The sequence below is a fragment of the Dromiciops gliroides genome, chromosome 3, assembly GCF_019393635.1.
Source record: "Dromiciops gliroides isolate mDroGli1 chromosome 3, mDroGli1.pri, whole genome shotgun sequence".
NCBI classification, from domain to species: Eukaryota; Metazoa; Chordata; class Mammalia; order Microbiotheria; family Microbiotheriidae; genus Dromiciops; species Dromiciops gliroides.
The window spans coordinates 649,240,039-649,264,593 of record NC_057863.1 but is presented as its reverse complement, the minus strand read 5'-3'; the positions used below and the strand labels follow the sequence as shown (position 1 = coordinate 649,264,593).

The 24,555-nt window shown below is 45.5% G+C and overlaps 1 protein-coding gene across 1 annotated transcript in view; it reads right to left on the bottom strand.

Annotated features, from left to right (window-relative positions):
- Positions 1 to 23,967, bottom strand: part of LOC122748250 (putative pregnancy-specific beta-1-glycoprotein 7) — a 41,717-nt gene extending 17,750 nt beyond the window's left edge. Inside the window, exons 1-5 of the mRNA XM_043993919.1 lie at positions 23,904 to 23,967; positions 22,608 to 22,967; positions 22,466 to 22,518; positions 20,542 to 20,629; positions 13,879 to 14,154 (exon numbers count right to left, since the gene is read on the bottom strand). Of these exons, the coding sequence (XP_043849854.1) occupies positions 13,879 to 14,154; positions 20,542 to 20,629; positions 22,466 to 22,518; positions 22,608 to 22,967; positions 23,904 to 23,967 (841 nt within the window). The remainder of the gene's footprint in view (positions 1 to 13,878; positions 14,155 to 20,541; positions 20,630 to 22,465; positions 22,519 to 22,607; positions 22,968 to 23,903) is intronic.
- Positions 23,968 to 24,555: the final 588 nt, after the last annotated feature.

Here is a 24,555-nt window from a genome sequence, read left to right as displayed (position 1 = left end):
AGGGAGTGGGGAGGACTCAGGAGCTGGAGCCGGGTAGCCAGAAGTATGGGGAGTGGGGGAGGTCTGGGAACTCAAGGGGCCTTTGAGTAGGTTAGACAGTCAATAGACACTATGACAGCACCTACTAAGTGCCAGGCCCTGTGCTGAGCCCTAGGGACACAGAGAAAGGTCAAGGTCCCTGCTCTCAGGGGCTCCCATGGAGGGGACACCATGGACACTGCTCTGTACAAAGAAGGGAAACTGAAGACAAATTGGAGAAGATCTCAGAGGGAAGGCACTGGCATTGGGGGAGGGGGGGATCATGAAGACATCCCAGAAGTTGGGCTGTGTCTGGGACTTGAAGGAAGCCTGGGCTGAAGAGGAGAGGGAGGGGCAGGCTCAGTGCATTCCAGCAGATACTAAGCCCAGACACCATCTGAGCTCCATTGGGGGGTGGGGGAAGGGCAGCAGAATTGCTCCCTCTCCCCTTCTGGAGCTTGTGGCCCAGTGGGGAAGAAACGGTCATAAAAAAGCCAATTTCCCTAAAGGGGTTAAAGACAAGCTCCAATCAAATAGCGCCGTGAGCCTGCAAGGTCAGCCAACATTTCCCTATAGTGAAGAGGAGGAAACAGACACTCAGAGTGGTTAAGTGACTAATTCCTGGTCACACAGCAAACAAGTGGGAACCAGGCAGCCAAGTTTTAGTACTTTGAGCCACAGGCCAGAGATCAGGGAGGTTTGGAGGGAGGACAGAGAGAAGGATTCTGGGTCAGGGCGTCAGATGCAAAGACATCCCCTCTCCCCAAAGGGAAGATAAAATCACAAGATCATTGGATTTGGTGACCTTAGGGATGATCTGGTCCAACAACCTCATTTGACAGTGTAAGAAAGAGACTCTAGAAGGGCAGTGACCTGTCCAGGGTCACATGGGGGAGTAAACAGAAAACTTGGGAAGCCAATGCAGGTCTTCTGACCCCCAACCCAGGGTTCTACTTTCCTCTTCCTTGGGTACAGCCTAGGGGACTCTTGCAATGTGTTACTCTGGGGGAGAACACAGCTCCCCGCCTCATCTCTCTTGAAGCCTTCTGAGGGTTGTCCTGGTTGGACAGGATCTTTGGGTCTAGGGACTATGGAGTCACTAGTTGTAATGGTCACTTTGTGGGTAGCCCCTCTCTTTCCCCTTCCATCTGTGCTTTGAAGCTAAGCCTGGATCCCTATTCTTTCCATGAAGCTGAGGTCCATTTTCCAAGGGCTTTGTCCCTTCCTTCAGGGAGGCCCAGGTGCCCTTAGCTTTACTGTGGGTCAGCTGCCCTTAGAGGCTTCTTACAGTCATTTGGTGTTTGACCAAGGGAACTCCTTCCTCCTTCTCCCTGGGGAGAGCTGGTTAATAACATAATAGGACAGAACCCTTTGTGGCCTGCTAGTGCCACCTAGAGGACACAAAGAGAACCACAGCAAGAGACATTCTTGGGGCCAAGGATGTCCCAGGAAGTATGGACAGATATTGCCTCCTGTTCTCACCCATAAAGGTTTTTAGTTCATTTGGGTCCTGCTTGATGTTCCTGGCTCTGCTTCAGACCCAGCCCAGGAACCCTGTTCAGTATAGACAATCAGGCAATTCTAGAGCAGAAATGAGTCCCTGGGGCATCCAACAGAACAAAGGTGCATTATTTTCCCTTGTGAAACTAACAGGAACCAGCTCAGTTAAGATTTGCTCCTTCCTATTAGAGGGGGCTATGTCTTTTCTTGGTGTTGGCTGTCATTGCTGAGAGACATCCTTGGAGAGGTTCTGACAACCTACCCTTGGACAGTTAAAAACCCCTAAATTCAGCAACTGGAGAGAGAGAGAGAGACTATTGGATTTATTCTATCCAGATGTGCTGGCATGGGCTATCTCAGGAGGGACAGGATTCCCAGTCACCATTGGGAGTCTGCAGGCAGCACAGACATCCCACTTGGTGACCCTTGAGGTCTCCTCTAACTGAGTCTCTGGGACTCTTCTTCATTGTCTGAAGGACATTGTCTCTGGCCAGGGGAGCTGGGGGTTAGGGTGAAGGGGCTTGGAAGCAAAGTTCCACGTTCCTTGAGCTGCTCTTTGGGGTGGCGTCTCCTCCTAAATCCTGTGAGCCTGGAGCCCTGAGGAGCTGCCCTTTTGGGAAAAGCTTCCCAGTCCTATCAGGTCAGATGGTAGAGAGGCTACTGGCAACAGTTCAGGTGGAACTGAAGTCTTGGGCACAATGCTTGGAACAGAGCAAGTGCTTAAGAAATGCTTGTTGTCAGTCAGTCTTTTGTGATGAGGCAGCCAAAAAATAATCTGATCTTGTCTTAATACTTCAAGGATTCATAACTTCCTTAGGGTAGAAAATCTCTCCATTGATGTAGATTTCCAGTTTTCTCTCTATCCCTTATATGACTGTCTGAACATTGCTGTGACTAGGATTTTCCTCAATCTGTGATTTTCCTGGTGCTCAGCATCTCTGATTTAGCTGGATTGACCGTAACACATGACATACATAATCTCTCACTAGGGTCTTAGCCTGAGCCCCTCAGTTTTGCTGGCATAACCATTGATCGTCCTGGACCCCATGACTTCATGGAGGACCTCAGGTTGCTGGGACATTCACAGTCCAGTGGGAGGGAACTCATGGATTTTCCCAACTCTTTTCATAACCCAGGGGACTCCTGTATCCAGTCATAAGCTTCACATCTTAAAAAGCCAGGCAGCATTCAGGGGAGGTGACCAGAATGGGAAGGAACATGAAATTATGAGAGTGAATTGTTGAAATAGCTAGAGAAACCAACACCTAGGGCAGGTATGGTCACCGTCTGTGTATATATGAAGGATCACCCTGGGGAAAAGGAAATCAGACTAGTTCTGTTTGGCTGCATCAGGGAAAACTAAGTACAAAGTTCTAGGTAATTCCAATGATTTCAGCTCAGCATGAACTTCCCAACAATCAGCTATCCATTATGGATTGTTTGGTACATGAAGTGGTGAGTTCCCCATCACTGGAAGTATTCAGGCAGAGCCTGGATAAATATTGCAGTGGGGAGGCATAGTAACTTAGGGATTGACTTCTTCCACTGTAATTCTAGACATCCGTGGTCCTCTGTGTCTCTGTGCTGCCCCCTTGTTGCTATGTGTGCACTCTCATGCCAGATGTTGGTTTAGTTTTTCTGATTGTGGATTCTTTCTGGGTGAGGCATGTGACATCACTGTGCAAACCTGGTTCCATTTGCATAATCAGTTTCTGCAAAAATCAAGTTTGGAAATGAATCCTCCTTCAGATGCAGTGGTAAAGTTGGCTGCACAAGGGCCTTTCCTAGAGAGGACAGGTGTACTTATTCCTGAGTATTGGTCATAGACACTTAATGCCTTTTGATACATTGTTTCATGTCTCTGGGCCTCAATTTCCCCATCAGTAAACTGAGGGTATTGTGCTAAAATGACCTCTCAGATCATCTGCTAAAACCCCAGGGACTCACCCTTGTCCTTTGAAGAATAATAGTGGCCAATGTTTACAGAGGGCTCTAAGGTCCCCAAAGGGCTGAACACATAACATCTCACTTGATTTTCAAGCAATCCTCTGAAGTGGTTATTATTACCCCAATGCACTGAGAATATCTAAGTTATTTACAGCTCTTCATTGAACAGTATTGCCATCACTGTGTGCAACTTTCTCCTTCTGTTCACTTCACTATACATCAATTCAGGTAAGTCTTTCCAGATTTTTCTGAAATTATCCTGCTTGTTATTTCTTATGGCACAATAATATACCATTACAATCACATCCCACAGCTTGTTTAGTCATTCCCCAATTGATGGCCATTCCTTTGATTTCTAATTCTTGGCCACCATAAAAAAGAACTGCCATAAATATTTTTGTACAAAGAGGCCCTTTCCCCCCTTTTTGGATGTTTGTGGGATATAAACCTAGGAGTAGTATGGCTGGATAAAGGTGTATGTACAGTTTTATAGCCCTTTTTGCATAGTTCCGGATTGCTCTCCAGAATAGTTGGATAAGTTCACAATTCTACCAACATTGCATTAGTGTCCCAGTTTTCCCACAACCCCTCTAACACCCAACATTTTCCTTTTTTGTCATATTAGCCATTCTGATAGGTGTGAAGTTGTGCCTCAGAGTTGTTTTAATTTGCATTTCTCTGATCAGTAGTGATTTAGAGGGGCAGCTACATGGCACAGTGGATAGAGCACTAGCCCTGAAGGGGAGTACCTGAGTTCAAATCTCACCTCAGACATGTACTAGTTGTGTGATCCTAGGCAAATCACTTAACCCTAATTGCCTTAAACATACAGGGCCATCTCCAGTCATCCTGAAAATATAAATTGCCATTGGATCCAGATGACTCTGGAGGAGAGAGTGAGGCTGGTGACTTTGCATAGCCCATCCTTATTTAAATCCAATTCATTACAAGTCATGACATCTGTCATGGTCCTCTTCCAGAATGAAGGACAAGAAACAACAACAAGTAATTTAGAGCATTTTTTATATGAATATATATAGCTTTGATTTCTTTCTCTGAAAATTGCCTCTTCATATCTTTGGACATTTACCAATTAGGAAATGATTTGTATTTTTATAAATTTGACTCACTTCTCTACACATTTGAGAAATGAAGCTTTTATCAGAGATAATTAGAAAATTCTTTCCCAGTTTTCTGATTTCCTTATAATTTTGGTTATATTGGTGTTGTTTGTGCAAAACCCTTTTAATTTTATATAATCAAAATTGTCTATTTAAAACTTTTAATGCTCTATGTGCAAAAGTCTCTTAATTTTTTACAATCAAAATGATCTATTTTGCATTTTTAAAGCTCTCTGCATCTTCTTTGTTCTTAAATTATTCATCTGTCTATAAATCTGACAAACCTCCCATGGTCTCTTAATTTGCTTGTGTATCACTTTTTATGTGTAAACATATACCCATTTTGACCTTATTTTGGTATATGGTGTGAGATGTTGGTCTATATGTAGTTTCCACCATACTGTTTTTCAGTTTTCCCAGCAGCTTTTGTTAAATAATGAGTTTTTGTTTCAAAAACTTGACTCTTTGAATTTATCATATGCTAGTTTACTCTGGTCATTGACTATAGTTTCATTTGTACCTAATCTATTCCACTGACCCACCACTCTGTTTCTTAACCAGTACCAGATTGTTTTGATAATTATGGCTTTATAATGCAATTCAAGATCTGGTACAGTAGACCTTCTTTTGCTTTTATTTTTATTGATTTCCTTAGTGTTCTTGAGCTTTTGTGCTTCCAGATGAATTTTAAAATTATTTAATTACATAATATTCTTTGATAGTTTGATTGGTACAGCATTGAATGGATAGATTAATTTAGGTGGGATTATAATTTTTATTATATTGATCCTATTGATAAGCAATTAACATTTTTCCAAATGCTTAGATATGACTTTATTTGTGTGAGAAGTGGTTTTTAATTGTGACACCCTGCCCCTGATGAAGAAGCCTCCTGCCATATAGACAAAAAGATCTACCTCCACCCAAGTTTGAAAACATGATGAGCTATATGAAATTCCTGCATGGTTAGGTGGTCTCTGACCAAAATGAAGAGAGCTAATGCAATGTTATTATCAAGGAGAAACTGGATTAAAAAAAAAAGTCAGGAGTCAGAAAGAAGAGCAGGAGCTCTGAATCTCCCCAAGATATTGGTTATTAATAATTCACACTCCTCTAGTTGGCTAAAGCACCGGCTCTGATCATCCCAAGGGAAGCTCCATGCTACAGAAGAGGAAGAACAGCAGGTTGAGGTCAGAGATTCCTTGGGGAGCTCCCTCATTATGGACACTCCCTGCCCTGTGGACCCAGAACAGGAAGTGTGGTCAATAAGATGTCCAGGCTATAGGAAGGGACGAGAATAGAAGGTCAATAAGAAGGGAGGAGGCCAAATCAAGGAGCAAAGTCCCCATGGGTCTTGTGTTATTTGGAGCCATTAGCCACAGGAGAAGGGGGGAAATCCTAACAGCCTAGAGACCTTGTACTCCTTGAGGGAGGGAGATAACACAGCTTCCCAGAAGCAAAACTCAGAAGCCAGCATCCCGAAATGAGGCCTTCTGATCTCAGGGCATCACTGCAAAAAGTTGGGGGGAAGTTCTTCCCAGGGATTCTCTCTCCCTTCACCTTGAATGGTTCAGGCCAGCACAGCCTTATCTTCCCTGGATCTCACGCCAGTCCTCTTTAGACTCTCAGTGTTCCAGCACACTTGACTTTCATCACAAAATTATTCAGGTCAAGCTATACCTGATAGAGAATTTATTAGTATGTAGGCATTCTTCCTTATTTTGTTACCTGACATCATCCCTCTCCATGCGTTTGCACTGGAGGATCCCTGTAGAAATCCCCTGCCTGCCAGGCTCAGTTCACTTTTTCTAAGAAGCATTTCCTTATGTCACCTGTCCCAGCTGACAGTTCCCTCCTCAAATTATCTTAGATCCCATTTTTTTTTTTACCTGATCCAGCACTTATGCACTGGGCCACCTAGACCGCCAATTAATTTATTGGTGGGTATTAGTAGGAGGGTCTATTGGAACATCTAAGGAGTGGTAATGTTTCCCATCTCTGCCACATCTGAAAAGTCTTTTCTCAGGACAGCAAGAGAGGTAGATAATTCTGGGACTAGTATCCCCATGTTGCACATAAGGCAATGGAGAGTCATAGAGCTGAGGTGAGTTACCTGACATCACATGGCAAGTATTGGAGCTGGGATATGAAACCAGACCTCCTGATGTTGTCTAGAACTCTCTTCTTCATTTGTCCCCACCCCTCTAGCAGAAACTGGAAGCCCTGGAGAGCTCATATTCCCTTGTGTCTGGTGGAGGGCCTGATCTTCTGCCTCCCAGCCTGAGAAGACTCTACAGGGGAACTGAGGAAATCCTGGCCATATATGAGTTCCTTGTCTCAGCTCCTATCACTGGGTCCTCTGGGGCCTCTTTCTTCCCAGGCTCTTCAGAGAGTACAGTGGGCTGAGCTTCCTTCCCATGTCCCAACTACTATAGTATCCTGTGCCAAGGTGGGGAGCCATGCCCCCCAGCCTGAGATGTTCTCTTCCTGCCCTCCCCCTCATACAGCCCCTCTCTTCCTTCAAGATGCCCCTTAAATAGGACCTTTCCTGAAGCCATCATGTGCTATTGCCTTCCCTCCCTAATTTCCTTATATTTGACTAAAGGGCCTGCCTGGGAGCCAAAGGGACATTTGTTCCATTTCTGCCTTGGACACATAGAGGCTATTTAAAACTGGGCAAGCTACTTTCCCCCTTAATCCCCAAGAAAACTCTCTAAGACCAGGATTGGCAGACAAGGTGCCAGCCTGCATTGGTAGAAGGGTTTCCTGCCCTGGGAATTCCCTCTAGCCAAGAAATCATCAATCTAAGGCTGACCCCTCTTTTTGTATTTATTATACAGAATATTCCACAGAAACCTGTCCCCCACAGAAAACAAAACAGAGTAAGGTATTGTGTGGCAAGACAAATACCCATTTAAATTCTGATCAGGAAAGGATACATGCATGCATGGAAACTTCTCAAAAGTGAAGTTCAACCCAGACTGGGGGGAGGAGAGAATTTAGGCAGTTGAGCCATGTAATTGTTAAAGGGGCGGGGTCTGCAGTCTCTGAACAGTTAAGTTTTATTGCTTCATTTCTATGTCAGTCAAGTCCAGCTTAATCAACTTCCTGCTTCCTGGTTTGCAATAGGACTAATTTCATTTGCGCAATGCAGATGAGGCTGACAGTTCAAACTGTGAAAGCAGAAAATAAGGTCATGGATTGTAGAACAGACATTATTAAGTGGATGTAGGAAGAGGAGTTTCTCAGATAAGAGTTCCATAATCCATCAAATGGCTTAGGGAGGGAAGTCTCTGCAGATAAGGATGTCCCTGGAAGTTCCAAAAATTCCCAAATGGTTCAGGAGAAGTCTCTGTTACAGATGAGGATGTCTCTGAGAGGAAAGCGGTCCAGAAATTCTGAATGTCTCTGGCTCTGCTTGATATGTGCTTTTCACTGGCCTCAGGATGTTTGATATGTTAGGCCAGGTTTTCATATAGGTCCTGTGGAAAACAAGGGAGTTCTAACAAAATCTTAGTCATCTCATAGGTACATGAATTATTAAATTTTGCACAATGTATATATGTTTCCCTGATAGGAAGTACAGTCCTTGAAATTGGTGGCTTTTTTTTTTTTTTTTTGCCTTTTATATGCAGTCCTCAGCCCAGTGTCTTTTCATATAGTTGGTGCCTAATAAATGCTTGTGGATCAACGTATTGATGATTCATAGGTCCTTCCTTCCACAATATCCTCTACCCAGGAGTTGAGTGACAGAGAGACCACTGGGGAAGACCAGCAGGGTCCTCCCCAAATGCTGGCTTCTCCCTCTCACCCTGTAGTCAACAAATGCATCCTACCCCAGACAGATGCCTAGGATAATTCCAGAATGCCCACCATAGAAGAATTTCTGGATGTACTGGTCTATCACCCTTCCCCCACAGGTCGTACAACCTTAGAGCTAGAAATCCTCTAGAGGCTTCTGGGATTTTTTGCTTCCGGGCCTCAGAGGTCATCTTGTCCAGCCCAAACCTGATAAGGGATTCCTCCTCAAATGTCCCTGGGAGGTGGCCAACTAGTCTCTGCTTGAAGACTCCCAGCGTTGGGGAGCTCACTATCTCCTGAGATGACTCTCAGGGGCAGAAGGCAACAAGGATATTCTGTGGATGGAATATTGGACATAGAGATCAGGAAAATTTTAATGCCTTAGTGAATGGTCCGTTTTTGTAAAAGTGCCAGGAAGAGCTGAGAAATATGTATATTCTCTTGTATTCACCAGATATAGATCATATAAGTTTTTCCTTTAAGTATTTAGATGTTATGCAACTTGGTGCAAGCTCATTTCTATATTGCTGCAATAATTAATTGTCTATGGTACCTTTCAGTATAATTCAGTTTTCTTCCTCATTTTTAAAAAATCAAGTCCATTTTTGCTGTTAGCTTGTCTCTGATCATGATTACTGCTGTGCTTTTTTGAGTTCAGCTGAAGCATAACAGGTTTTGCTCAAGACATTTAATTTTAGTTTGGTGAGTACTTATAGATTAAGCACTGTTTGGTTTTTGCTTTCTAATACACTTTGCTAACTTCTTCAGTTTTATAGGTGAGTTAATCTAATTTACATTCACAGTTATAATCATTAATTGTGTATTTTCCTCCATCTTGTTCTCTTATATTTTTTCTTCTCATTTCTCACTCTTCCTATGACGAAGGGGGAAGTGAAGAAGGGGAATGTTTGGAAGGCATCTATTTCACTAAAGGTCGATTTGCTTCCCACTCCCCTGACCCCCAAGGATTATACTGTTTAGTTGGTTATATTACTCTTGGTAATAAGCTTATAATTTTGCCTTTTGTAATTTCATGTTCCAACATACCCACTCTTTTATAGTAATAGGTGCTAAATTTTGTGTGATCCTTTCTGTGACTCCTTGATACTTGAAAACTTTCTTTTGAGTTATTTGCAATTTTTTTTCCTTGACCTGTGTGACATTTAAAATTTAATGTTTGGTAGCCTTATTCCTGTCCTAAGTGTAGGGAAAATTACCTAGGCTTTCTAATATATTTGTTGCTTATAAATTAGAAGCTTTAGCACCAGTCTGGGGGCATTAAGCATTTATTAAAGCATACCAAGTATTAGTAAAAAGAGAAAGTTAATAAAAGGCCTATGTGTCCTAGAGTTCCAGCCTGGCCTGGTTCCTCCTCAAGTCCTCCTCCACAAGCCTGTTCCAGAGCCAAACTGTGAGTGGAAGCTCCCTCTGCATCCAGAGGAGAGGCAGTCCTTACACACTGCTTAAAGCTAATGGGCTACCAAGACCCAAATCCATTGGTTCTCTGGACTTGAGGGTGGTCCTGTTGAGGGAGGTCAGGGTTCACACCCTCTGAGAACACACCCTCTTGAGGGCCAGGGAAGGTGCAGTTTTAATTGAATTAACTATAAGTGAATTAATCAGTAAAGTCAGTCAATCAATCTTAATATAATCAATCCTGAGCTGGGCCTTTCGGCATTCCAAAACCCATTATGTTCTCACACCTGGAAGTTCTGGATTTAGGTTATGATGTTCCTGGGAGTTTTCTTTTAGGATTTTTTTTGAGGAGGGGAATTTTTTCTATTTTTACTTTTATTTCTTTTTTTCTTTTCATTTATTTAGAATTTTACCCCCCCCCAATTACATGTAAAACAATTTTAATGTCCATTTTAAAAACTTTGTTTTCTAAATTCCCTTCCTCTCTCCCTCCCCACCTCCATCCCCTTAAGAACCCATGCAATTCAATATAAGTTATACATTTGTAGTCATGCAAAACATTTCCACATTAGTAAGGTTGTGAAAGAAAACAGGAAAAAACCTTAAGAAACTAATAAAATATATTTCAGACGCCATTGGTTCTTTCAATGGGGATGGATTGCATTTTTCATAAGTCCTTCAGAGTTGTCTTGGATTCTTGTGTTGCTGGGAACATCCAAGTCATTCGCAGCTTATCATCTTACAATACTGCTGTTACTTTGTATACAGTACATATCACTTTGTTATTATTAATTTTTTTTCAAGGCCCATATCAAACAAACATTTATTTTTTTTTAATTTTCCATTTACATGTAAGGGTAGTTTTCAACATTCATTTTCATAAGATTTAGAGTTCTAAATTTTTCTCCCTCCCTCCCTTTCCTCCCCCCTCCACAAGATTGCAATCAGGTTATATATACAGTACATATCACTTTGAATCAGCTCATGGAAATCTTTCCAGGTTTTTCTGAGAGCATACTACTTATCATTTCACAGTTACTATTGCTAACTGAATTTACCTCCCTCCTACTCCCTTCCCATGTCATTTACTCTATTCTCTGTCTCCTTTCACCTTTTCCCTCCTCAAAGGTGTTTTGCTTCTGACTGTCTCCTCCCCCAATCTGCCCTCCCTTCTATCACTTCCCCTGCCCCCATCCCCTTCTTCTCCTACTTTCCTGCAGGGTAAGACAGATTGCTATACCCAATTGAGTGTCTATGTTTTTCCCTTTTTGAGCCAATTCTGTTAAGAGCAATGTTCACTCAGTTCACAACACCTCCCCCATCTTCCCCTCCACTCTGTAAGCTTGTTCTTTCTTCTTTTATGTGAGATACTTTACCCCATCCCACCTCTCCCTTTATCTCAAACTCTTGCCTTAGATTTGGGTCTTAGTAACACTACTGCAGACTTGTCCCTAGTTGAATTACAGTAGACTGCTTCTAGTCACAGTGCCTGTCAGCTAGCTAAAAGGCTCTGTTTGTGTAGAATTCCTTGTTCTGAGTTCTCTTCCCTGGTTAATGAGGTGTAGGTCTCGGACCCAGATAGAGGATAAAATTCCAGCTCTTTGACTACTATACAGCCTCAGGCCCATAGCTGTTTCCACCCCTCAGCACAGGTACCCTCCTAAGTCAGCACTGATTCTGTGAACTAGCTCTGTGCTCATACTTCAAAGATGGTCATTGGATCCTCTTACTCCTCCCTGTCCAGTGCCAGGCTCATCTCCACTGAATCTCTGACCACTTCTCCCCCCAAGTACAAAAGCTAGAGCCTTCATTCAGTCTCTAGTCTTCTGGTCACCTTCCTGGTTAGTCCATGTGCCTGGACTCTGGTCTTTGTGTCTGGCAGATGTAGGCAGAAAAAATGACTCACTAGATTGTCCCCTTGATCTTTTGCTCTTCCAAGGACTTCATTGGAGTTGTTATGGAGAACTTTCTAGAAAGTTTCTTTTTCCACTTCCTTTTGCTACCTTGCCTGGTCTCTCAATGACAAAGCCTTTTACAAAAGCATTTGTATAACTACTTCTGCCTGCTCATAGCTCTATTTCCTTTATTCTCATCACCTTAGCTTGGAGCTGAGGACAATTTTACCTCAAATTGAGGGGCTGAAAAGGAACTTTAGATTCCACAGATTTGTACACAGGTAGGTTGTTAAACAGAACTCTGAGCTTTGAGTGTTAGGTTCCATCTTACTGTTCTACCCAGTATTGCTGAATGGCATAAAAAAACTAGATATGGATGTGATCATCCCCCCTTCTCTGCTAATTAGGCTGCAGGGCCTGCCTTTTACCTACTGAGTAACCTTTGATGTTCTTAGCCTGGCACTCAAAACCCTTAAGAACATTGAGGCCACCCTCTCTAATGCTTCTGCTGCCCATGTATTGTTTGCTCAGGCTGCACTAGTCTACATTCCACAGTCAGACACACAGACACACACTGGGCTTTCCCACCTCTGAACCTTGGCTCAAGCTATTTCTCCATAGAAATAGAATATTCTCCCCTTTGATCTGTTAAACTACACCCCCATCCTTTAAAACAAAGTGCAAGTGACTGTTTTTCTAAAAAACCCATCCTGATTTCTGCCCACCCCCCACTGGGATGATCTTTCCCCCCAAGGACCCTTCAACACTTTATTTTTGTAAGGGCTAAAATTCTAGCTAGTCTGTCTAAAATATCTAATGAGTGGTCGCCAATAAATTAAAAGCTTTAGCAAGAGTTAGACTTTTAAGCATTTATTAAGGAGAATAAGAATTTGGTGAAGAGAAAAAGAAAGGCCTAGATTCATCTATCTATTAAAGGGAGAACGCATTTCTTACTCCCGTCTCCACTGGAGTCCTGAGGAAAGAGAGAGAGTCAGAGTGCCAGGCTTCCCCTTCTTCCTCCCACAAGCAAACGTCACTTCCTGACACCAAAGACGCATGGTCTTGCCCTCAGAGACCTTCACCTCATGGCGGAGCTTTTCTACAGTAAGTCTCCAGCAGGTGGCGCCATTCCAATTGTTACAGTTTGTAGCCATAGTCTAAGTATGCATTTCATGTAATCTTGTGCATCAGTTACCTGTGTTGGGCTCTGATCCTTCTGCTAGATTGTAAGATCCCTGAAAATAGGAATGGAGTCTTAGCTAAACCTGATATTTCTCTCAGTGCCTGGCACAGGCCTCTGCACAAGGTCTGTCCCTAAATGTGTGTTGAATGATGAATGAGCTTGCACCATGCATGATTGTTTCTAAGATTAGTATAGGAGTCAGGGAAATTAGTCTCAATCTTTACTAAGAACAAAGTAGCAGTAAATGTACTGACATTCACTACAACTCTGACCACATTCCCTAGAATCAGGTTCTTTCTTTACATGTCCTCACTGAATATGCCTTGAAAAACTGCCCTCCTCGATGGGCCTGAGCACCTCCTCATGGCATTCCCATCCTTGGCCAACACAACAAACTTCTCTGAGGGTGGTGAGAGACCACTTACCAATGACCTTGCTTGTGACATCCTTAGAGATTGATACCTTGGTCACGTCATTCCTTGCCAAACATGTATACTTTCCTGAATCTTCCCAAGATATATTTTTTTTTGTTGTTTTTATTTTTTGGAGGGGCAATAGGGGTTAAGTGACTTGCCCAGGGTCACACAGCTAGTAAGTGTCAAGTGTCTGAGGCCGGATTTGAACTCAGGTCCTCCCGAATCCAGGGCCAACTCTTTAACCACTGTGCCATCTAGCCGCCCCCCCAAGATACGTTTTTAATAACGTAGGTGTCATTGGATAACTCAGGCTTCATTAACTTGCCATTCATACTGGGCAGTTGGGTAAGACTCAATTTGACACACTGAGCTCAGAAGGTGTTTCTTTTTTTAATTTCTTTTTTTTTAATTAAATTTTTTTTTTTTTTGGTGTTTCAATGTGACCTCCATCTCCCCACTTTCAGGGTTTGGTACAAACATGATGGGCTCTGGTCCATCTGTGTAAAGAAGAAAGAGAGAGATGAGATGTGAGTCACTGTTGGGGAAAGGATTGGAGAGGGGGGAGAGTCAGAGTCACTCACAGGTCACAGTCAGGTTGAGGGGGTCACTTCTGTTGGCACCAATTGGATTCCAGACTTCACACTGATAGGACCCAGCATCCTCCCTCTTCACACTCTTGATGGTGAGGGTCTGGTTATCCTCAGATGTACTCATCCTCTTAATGAGTGACAGGGGCTGGTTATTGAAGAACCACAGAATGTTCATCCCCCCATATTTTGTATTACATGTGAAGACCAAAGTGCCATTCTCTATGACATTCATACTGCTGGCACTAAGGTTAGGTTTGGCTGGTTTTTCTGTAGAGAGAAAGAGAAGAGAGAAATGTGTGAATAATTGGCCTGTGATTTCACCAGGCCATATCTTCATGACAGAAACACCAAAAGCCAAGCCCAGGCACTTCCATTACAGACATATAACAATGGCACTGACATCATGGGGAGGGAGATGCCCTCTAGTTCAATAGTTGTGCTAATAAGGAAGGTGAGCAGGAAGCACTGGGGAGGAGTGTGTGTCCTGGACCATCCCCTCCTTGAGACAGGTACCAACTTAGTAACTAATGTGGGGATGGGAGTAGGGAACAAACATTTAATAAGTGCCTACTACCTACCTGGCATGTGGTAGGGGATATAGAAATGCTATTATTATCCTCATTATTATGACTACTGTTATTGCCAAGCCCTGTGTCAAATACTATCTTATTTAATTTTAGTCTCTCAACAACTGTGGGAAGTAGGGGATGTTACTCTTTCTATTTTACAGTTCAGGAAACTGAAGCAGAGAGGTTAAGTGACTTGCCCAGGGTCACACAGCTACTAAGTGCCTGAGGCCATTTTTGAATTCTAGTTTCTCTGAATCCAGGCCCAGTGCCCTCCCTATCCACTGAGGCTTCTCCCTGCCTGTCACCAATCATCTCATTCTGTGTGTGTGTGTGTGTGTGTGTGTGTGTGTGTGTGTGTGTGAGGCAATTGGGGTTAAGTGACTTGCCCCTGGGCACACAGCTAGTGAGTGTCAAGTGTCTGAGGTCGGATTTGAACTCACATACTCCTAGGGCCAGTGCTCTCTCCACTGTACCACCTAGCTGCCCCCAGTCATCTCATTCTAAACCAGGTGTCCTTAACCTGGCATCTGTGAACTTTTAAAGAAATGTTGATAACTATATTTGAATAGGATTGTTTCCTCTGAATTCCTCTGGATTTAATTTTCTGTATATAAAAGCGTCCTCCTGAGAAGGGTTCCCCGGGCTCCACCAGCCTGACTGCTCCCGGGCTCTCTGGCACCAAAGTGGAAGCGCCTCTGCTCCCCTCATTCTCTGTTCTCCACTTATCCTCTTAATTTACATAGCTCGTGGTTCCAGGAAGTAGTGAGTGCCTTTCTTCTTCCTCTCCTCCTTCTCCTTCTCCTCCTTCTCCTTCTCCTTCTCCTTCTCCTTCTCCTTCTCCTTCTCCTTCTCCTTCTCCTTCTCCTTCTCCTTCTCCTTCTCCTTCTCCTTCTCCTTCTCCTTCTCCTTCTCCTTCTCCTTCTCCTTCTCCTTCTCCTTCTCCTTCTCCTTCTCCTTCTCCTTCTCCTTCTCCTTCTCCTTCTCCTTCTCCTTCTCCTTCTCCTTCTCCTTCTCCTTCTCCTTCTCCTTCTCCTTCTCCTTCTCCTTCTCCTTCTCCTTCTCCTTCTCCTTCTCCTTCTCCTTCTCCTTCTCCTTCTCCTTCTCCTTCTCCTCCTCCTCCTCCTCCTCCTCCTCCTCCTCCTCCTCCTCCTCCTCAGTGCATATCTTTTGCTTCTGGGCCTTGTTTCAGCTCCATAAGCTGACACATGCCCTTTCAGGCTCAGTTTCCCCATCTGTAAACTGAGGCAGCTAGGCTAGCTGGCTCCTAGGCTCCTTTCATCTCCAAGTGCTTGGTACTCCCCAGGATCCTCACACCCGACTTTACAAAGGAAAAAAGGGAGGCCAGAAGAGGCTGATGTGATGGCTCAGACAGAGAGTGACTTCTTCTCTCCCAGCACCTGAGCTCCCTCCCTCTTTGCCTGATGGTCTTGTGGCCTTTCTCAGACCAGGCACATGAAGGCTCAGAGCTGGCAGAGATCAGAGGATCCTGGCTCTCCATCTAGAGGGGCCTCTTCATCACATAATGCATCCTCTTATTTTCTGTATGAGAAAAACGGAGGCTCCCAGGGCCAATTACCTCATATAAGGTCCATTGGATCATGAATAACAGACCTGTGGGTGTAACCTAGGCATCCTGGCTCTGAAGCCAGGCTCTCTTCAGTGCTCCCAAGTTCTCTCTCTGCAGGACATTGTCCCTCTAAAGACATGGGAGCAACTGGCAGAGAGATAGCATGGAGCTCAGATACTTTCCTTTGGGTACCCCCTTCTTCAGGGGCCTTCAGCAGGTACCCTGGAGGCCCCTATGGAGCTTCCCTGGGAGACCCAGCCTCCTTCTTCCAAAATCAGAGCCAGCCCCTCCCAAGGGTGGGCTCTCTTTTGGATGGTGGTGGCAGTGCCCTTTTTCACAAACCTCTCCTTGGAGAGTGACATAGATAGGGCATCTAATGGGAAGACCTAGGACATCAACAGTGCACTGCTTGAGGTAGATGCAGCTTGTGCTCCTACAGGGTCCCTTCAGATTTTCGCTTTATGCACTGTCCCTGAAACAATGAGATGATATTTGTAAAGACCTTAGCATGGTACCTGGCACACAGTAGGCACTTAATAAATGCTTCCTTCCTTCCTCCTCCCCCTAGTCCAGCTTTTGGTCCTCCTTTGACCAGCTGGGAACCCAATGAGGTCAGCAGATGTTCTCTGCCCCAGGAGATTCTGCAGCATCCCCTAAGGGCTCAGTATCCTTGACTATGATAAGACCTACAGGAGGCCACCCGTCTACCACAGTGTCAGCAGTAGAGAACTAGAGATGTCAGGAGGCATATGGCCCAGGATCCCAGCATGCCTGATCAATGGTCATCCAGCCTCTCCTAATTCATGACCTTATCAGTCATCAGGCTTCTTTCCCCCTTGTGGACAGCTCTGCTGGTGAGGTCTCCTTTATGCTATGTGACCTTGGCCTCCCTGTGACTCCCTCACTTTGCTCCTAGCTCTCCCCTCTGGGGCCATATAGAGCAATGCTGACCTATTTCCCCACAAGGCTCCTTCAGTGTTCTGAGGACTGATTTCTGTGCCCTTCCCCTTGTAACCAAGCCCTCCAGCCATGACTGTGGGTAGATACTTTAATGTTTCCAATAGCTGTGATTTGCAAGAGGTCTTCCCTCCACCCCATAGTTTTCTGTCCCTCTACCTTTAGCCAATGGACATCATGAACCTCTGAACCTGAAAATTCCATCTCCCCATGACCAAACCTAGGGTGATGTGCTTCTTATCTCTTGCCAAAGTCCAGTCACTTGATAATGGACACATTGGCCTCATGAGTATCTCCTGCCATACCTTGTATATGAGAGGCCAGGGTCACATTCCTGGCTCAATGAAACAATGAAGCTCAGCTTCATGAACAGGTTCTTGTCCATGGCCCTCTTCACATGAGGTGCTCAGACCTGAACACAGCATTTGTTCCAGGGGTGGCATGTCCCTTCTAGAGCCCAGAAGGACCTCTGCTTCTCTGGCTCCAGACAGCATGTTTCTATTATTGCAACCCAGAATCAAGTTAGCTTTTAGTACAACCAATCCCCAAATCTTTTCCACACCAACTGTTGTCAGTCATTGTATTTCACCATTTGTATTCAGTGAATCCCATAGTATCTCTCTTTCTTTCCTTCTCTTTCTTTCTTTCTTTCTTTCTTTCTTTCTTTCTTTCTTTCTTTCTTTCTTTCTTTCTTTCTTTCTCTCTTTCTCTCTTTCTCTCTTTCTCTCTTTCTCTCTTTCTCTCTTTCTCTCTTTCTCTCTTTCTCTCTTTCTCTCTCTCTCTCTTTCTCCCTTCCTTCCTTCCTCCCTTCCTTCCTTCCTTCCTTCCTCCCTTCCTCCCTTCCTTCCTTCCTCCCTTCCTTCCTTCCTCCCTTCCTTCCTTCCTTCCTTCCTTCCTTCCTTCCTTCCTTCCTTCCTTCCTTCCTTCCTTCCTTCCTTCCTTCCTTCCTTCCTTCCTTCCTTCCTTCCTTCCTTCCTTCCGGACAATGAGGGTTAAGTGACTTTCCCAGGGTCACACAGCTAGTAAGTGTCAAGTGTCTGAGGCCAGATTTGAACTCAGGTCCTCCTGAATCCAGGACTGGTGCTCTATCCACTGTGATGCCTAGCTGCCACCTTGCTGCCCCCTCTCCCACCCCCAGCACCTCAAGATTTGGAAGAGAGGGTTATTTAGCCTAACCCAATCTAGCCTCTGTTTGGAGCCTCTTTGGGACACTCTCTTTTGGAAGTTTGCTCTGACAATTGGCCTAATCCTACCTCTCTGCACCCTTGATTCATGGTTCTTAGTTATTTCCTTTGGGGTCTAGTACAAGACAAATCCCTTTTTAGCTTGATAGCTACAAAAAGACTTGAAGACAAAAGCAAAGGATTTTAGAGTTGATGGGACTTTGGTGACCATCAAGTCAAACTCACACCTGAAAAAGTATCTCTAGTCCATTCTACCTGACATATGTTCATCCAGCTTCCAAAGAGGAGGAAAGGAAGGGTGGGGAAGGGAAGGAGAATTTATTAAGTGCCTACTGTGTGTGCTAGGCTCCGTGCTAAGCACCTTACAGATATGATCTCATTTGAACCTTCCAGCTCCCAAGGAAACCCATTCTGCTTTTGGACAGTTCAAGTATTAGGGAGTTTTCCACTGAAGCACAGAATGTACATTTGTATGGGACCTTAGAAGCTATTGTTCCCCATCTCCATTTGCCTCTGTGCTCCTGGTTCTGCCCTCTGAGGCCACACACCACATGTCTAATTCCCCTTCCCCAGAATAGTTCAGCACATTGCTATCATGCATCTCCCCCAAGCCTTCTCTTCCCCAGGCTAACCTTCTAAGTTCCCTCAGCTGACCCACAGATCATATGGACACCAGATCCTTCACCAACCTGGTTGCCTTCTTCTGGACACTTTCTAGTTTATCAATATCCTTTGTAAATGGTCATCTGGAACCAAATACTCAGAGTGCCATTGGACAGCCCAGCAGGACTGTTATCTGCTAATTCTTGGAAGTGAACATGCTTTGATTATATTAGATTTTTTGGCTGCTTGCACTCCACTTAGAACCACCCCCCCCCCAGGTCTTTTTCAGAGGAACTGCTGTCTTCCCATTGCATTCTGGGTTTCTGTTATGATCCCATCTTTCATGGGAGTTCCGTGTTTATTTTAGGCAACCTAACATTGTATTCAAAAGTCAGATATCCTGTCTGCCCCCAATTTCCTCTTCTCTAAGCAAATCATTCTTACTTGCTTTGATTGTTTTTCCTATGGCTTGGTGACTGGTAATTTCCCATTCTGGACCCACGTTTATTTATGCTTTGGACTTTTTGAACCCAAGGGCAGGGCCTGAAATTGATCCCCAATAATTTTCATCTGATCACATTTCTTTCACCATGCCTGCTTGCTGAGGTATTTCTGGATCCTAAATGTTCCCTAAAGATAGTCACTGTCCCTGCAGCTTTTTCTTTATTTCTGTTCTTTCTCCAGTTTCAAAATGATTTTTGTCAGTCTGTATAATTATTAGAATGTTACCACTTACATAGCTCCTTCCATATATTATCTCAATGAACCCAAATAATTGATAAAAACATCTATGAGGACAAGGGCAGGAACAGAAACTTCAGATTTGTGTGAACTGATGCAGAATTAATGAGGAAAACCAAGAGAATAATTTCTATAATACCTAAAATGCTGTAAGGGAAAGTACATTGAAAGACTTAAGACTCTAATTAAGGTACTGACCAACCAGGATTCCTGAAGACACACAAGGAAATAAGCTACTTACTTCCTACCACAGAGATGATGGACTGAAGGTGTATGTTGGTAGAGATACTTTTTTAGGTATAGCCATTAGTAATTTTTGCTTGATTGTCCATATTTGTCACAAGGATTTTCTTTTTCTTTAGTGGGGTAGGCACAAATTAGGAGGGAGAGAAAATAGATTTTGGTTAATTGAAAAAAAAATTAAATGAAGAAAAACGTAATCTGGGCCACAGACATCAAATAAACACCTGCAACACTCTCAAATGCAGTCTGAACCATGTTCAAATGTAATTGGGAAATATTTAGCAAGACAAATAAAAATATAACAACACAAAGATAATGTAACATTCATAAACTAAACTATTATGTGTGATTAGAGATCTTTGTATACAGATTTAGGGCAAGAAAAGGTCATCCCTCCTCCGAAGTATATCCTGCTGCAGTTGGACTTTCCCATGGTCACATCCCCAGCCCACAATTCTACCTCTTTCTCCTACTCCCCATTCTGTCTGCCCCAGGGTCAGAGGCAGGAAATTGTGGTTTTGTAAGAAGAAAACCTCGTGAATTTTGCCCGAGCTGTTAACAGGGCAGAGAAAGAAAAGGAAGCTCTGTGTCCAGAGATGATCTCTCTAGGGCCCTGCCACAGACCAGTGTGATTGGGTGTGTCATCTGTATATGTGAGTGAGACATGGTACCCACCAGAGACCACTGTCCACACAGCATGGGTGCCATGTGAGTTAACAGACCAGGGAACTGAGGCAGCCGTGAGATGCCAGACTCAGCCATCTGATGTTAAGGCTTTTCTACCTTTTACCTGTACTAGAGCCCTGTTTCATATCAGGCTTATAGCAAGACTTTGAGGTCATGCTCTCTCCTGGTACCATCAGCAGGTAATACAGGGGCTGTGGAGGATGAATCATGGAGAGGGGGAACCAGGACACAGGCCACCTTTACACACTATAAGGTGCAGTAGAGGCTCTGATTTGGCCTTGAGGACCCTGGGTTCAAATCTTGGCTCTGCCACTTCCTACCTGGCCAAGTCTCTTCCCATCCATAGGCCTCAGTCTTTAATTTGTAAAAAAAAATTAATGGGCAAGCAGTCCTCCCCCCAAACTTGGTATAGAAGAGAACTCTCTAAGACCCAGATGTGCAGACAAGGTGCCAGCCTGCATAGGTGGAGGGGTTGCCTCCCTCAGGGATTCCCCCGAGACAGGAAATCTTCAATCTTGCACTGATTCCTATTTTCCTCATATTTACTCCACATACATGCTCAATAGAACATACTCTTCTTGAGGGTAGTGACTCATTTTTTTTGACTTTTTATGTCAAGTCCTCAGTCTGGTGCCTTTATATATAGCAAGTGCCTAATAAATGCTTGTGAATAACAAATGGATAATGCTAGGTCCTTTCTCTCACAATATCCTCTGCCAGGGAGGTGAGGGACAGAAAGACCACTGGGGATGACTGGAAGAGCACTCCCCAAACACTGGCTCTTGCCTCTCACCCTGTAGCCATTGAATGCATCCTGTCACGGACAGATGCTTAGGACATTTTACAGAGTGACCCCCATGGAAGAAAGCCCCAGGTGTCCTAGGCTGTCACCTCTCCCCCATAGCTATCACAACCTTCGGCTTAGGAATCCACCAGAGGCCTCTGGGGTTCTTTGCGTTTGGGCCTCAGAGGTCATCTTGTCCAACCCAGGCCTGGTGAGGCATCCCCACTCATCCCCACCCCTGGGAAATGGTTACTTTTTCTATGCTTGAAGACTCACAGAGCTGGGGAGGTCACGGTCTCCTGAGGTGACCCACCATGGTGGGAGACATCTAGGGCATGGAGTGGTTGGAATGGTGGATGTGGAGGTCAGAAAGGCCTGAATTTGAATCCTGCCCTAGCTACTGAATAGCTTTGTTACTCTGGGCAAGTTATGGAATCTCCCCCCCCCCCCCGCCAGCCTCATTTTAGTCATTTACCAAAATAGCACCAACAATGCAGGGGCTTTGAGAGAATCAAATGAAATATGCTACATAGAACACTTGGCACACTTTCAGGGCTTATATAAATGGTAGTTCTTTTTAGCTCTTCTGCACCTGGAAAGTTCTTCTAGCTGAGAAAGTTGCCCCCATCTGGAGCCCAAATGACCCCTGTGCTCCCCACATGGTGTTAGTCTTCTCCTCGTCCAGCTGAGACATCAGCAGGAGCTGGGCTCCTCTGTCCCAGTCTGTCCTTCAGGGGAGCCCGGGCCCCTCTGTCTCGGCCTTTCCTCTAGAAAATGGAGGTAATCCAGGTGTCCTCCTCTGGGGTCCCTCTCCCAGCCCTGGGATCCTCAGGCTGAACAGGCATCCACATGGTCCTGGGCACCCGAGCAGCCAGGCTCTTGGTCCTTAGACAGTGGGTAGTCTGGACTTGAGCTCTGCTGGGCCCTGCTGGAAAGGGAGGGTCAGTGACTTCCCCCTCTCCCAACAAGGCATCTCCTGGCTCATGGACTTTTAAGTATGTTGGGTCAGGTGAACTTCAGGCGCAGGCTGCCTGCCTCAGGCACAGCTGGAGGGGGCAGGTGCCCTTCTGAGCCCTCAGGGGCCCCTCCTAGCTTAACAGTGTGGCCTGGGAGAGCTAGGAGTTAGAAGGAAGTTAATTCCCATATACTGACTGATCAGGGCATCAGTAGCTGGGGACCTCTGAGCTCTTCTGTGCTCTCTGGGACCCATGACCAGGCTGCTCCCGGTTTGGGGGGTTCTCACCTCCTTGGTGTACATTAGGTGGGGGTGGGTCCTGTTCTGGACTCTCCTGGTCCCTGGGTAAGGAGCTTAGGGGAGAGCTCTCAGCCCAGTCAGAGGGAGAGCATTGGGATGAGGCTTGGCTCAAGAGAAGGGCAGCACTTACCGTACACTGCTAATTGTGCTTGTGCTGATACTATCATGTCAATACTGAAATCAACAATCAATACAATGTAGACATCGGTGTCACTGAGGGTGAGGTTGGGGATGAGCAGGGAGCCATTGGAGAAGACCTTCTCCCGGATGTCTGCTGGGGTCTGCACTCCAGTGAGAACACTGTAGGCGGCGATCCTGTTGGAGTTCTCTGTTGTCTTTCTGTACCAATTATAGCTGAGAGCCTGCTCCGAGAAGCCCCAGATGTCCAAGATGCTGCTGCTGCCCACTGTCCCATGGGGAGGACTTGGCACAACAGTCACAGGAGCACCTTGAGCAGACATTGGCTGGATCCAGCAGCTGAGGATGGAGGCTGAGAGGGGAGGAAGGAGGCAGAGGTCAGCAGAGTCCCCTGACCTCCTGACAGGCACAGGTCACTGAGCTGTGCCCAAGCTAAGGGTGGGGGCTGCTAAGCCTGCCCCAGGGTCTGCTGGGGGCTCAGTGGGGGGTGTTTGAAGGGGATTCATGTGCCTGTGCATCGGTCTTTCAGTCTCAGTCTCAGCAGAGGATCCGAGATCTCGGTCTGTGACAAATTTTAGATTTGTCCATAGGTGTAAGGTAGAAAGAAGCTGCCAGTATAGAATCAAGATGTTGAAGGGAGAAATGAATCAATAGAGTATTGTGACTGAGGATAGATATAAGACCTGAGACCTGGAGAGGACCTTAGAGATCCCTGAATCAAATTAGGGAAATTGAGGCCCAAATAGGGTGACACATGTGACTGATGTTAAATAGGAAATGGCAAAGGAAGCATTTGAAGCCAGATTTCCTGACCGAAACTGACTGAGAACATTTCCCACTTAAGCCTGGGTGCATTTTAAGGGTGACTGAGTTTGGCTCCCAAACAGATCTGGAAGGAAGGTGGTATTTCAGGTAAACCTAAGCTAAGAGGGGTAAGTGACCTGTCCAAGGTCCCACAGCTATTAACCATCAGAGCTGGGATCCACACCCAGGTCTCCTCTGACTGTAAAGACTCCCTTTGCCTTTTCAATGGTTGCTTAGCTTCAGGGCTGGACATTGCCCTGAGCCTCAGGGATGTGAACTGATAGCCCTGGACTGCTACTTCCCCTCTGCCGCTGGCTCAGGATAGACACCCCTGGCCAGGTCTGCGGTGACTGTGTCTGGGACAGACCCCCCGGGACTGGTCTCCTTCCTCCTGGCCCTTGTCTTGATTCTCTTGTCTTTGTCTGGGCCAGAATCCCCCAGGCCCCCTCTTCTCCCCCGGGCTCCAGCAGAGCTGGTGTCTCACCTGTGATCAGGAGCCCTTTCCAGGGGCTTGCCCCACTGTGGGGAGGTTCCGAGGTTCTTTCCATCAGACTGTGCTGCCCACTGTGTGTGACCACCTCTGTCCTTGCCAGGAATCTCTGCCTTCCCGTCCTGAGCTGTGTCTTCCCTGTCCAGAGCCCAAGGGCAGCCACTGAAGGCGTTCCTGCTGGGCCAGACTAAGGCTGTCCCTGCCTGCGATCCAGAGCTGTGTCTGCTCTGTCTTCTCCTTCTCTCCAGCACTGAGGTCCCGGTCTGCAGGGCTGGAGCTCTTCTATCTGCCAGGATCACGTGACCCTGCAGGGCAGGGACTTGGCCTCTGACTTTCTCCTCCCTCCCCTTTCCTCCTCTTTTCCCCCTCCCATTTGCTCCTGTGCTTTCCTGGCTCTCCCAGAGAGCCCCTCCCCTGCACAAATTCCTCCCAAGGTCCCTGGAGAAGGGGTTCTGTTTCCAAGGGGAGTTTGGGTCACTCACTATTACCTACTGTCCACTTGTAATGGCACCTGATTCCAACCCTCATGTCCCTCCCAGAATGTGCCCAGAGAGTGGTGGGCAGAGGCCATGAATGTGCTTGGAGCCCTATTTGCGGCTTCTAAGACCCTGAATGCTGAGCCTCCCTCCCTCATCAGGCCAGGCCA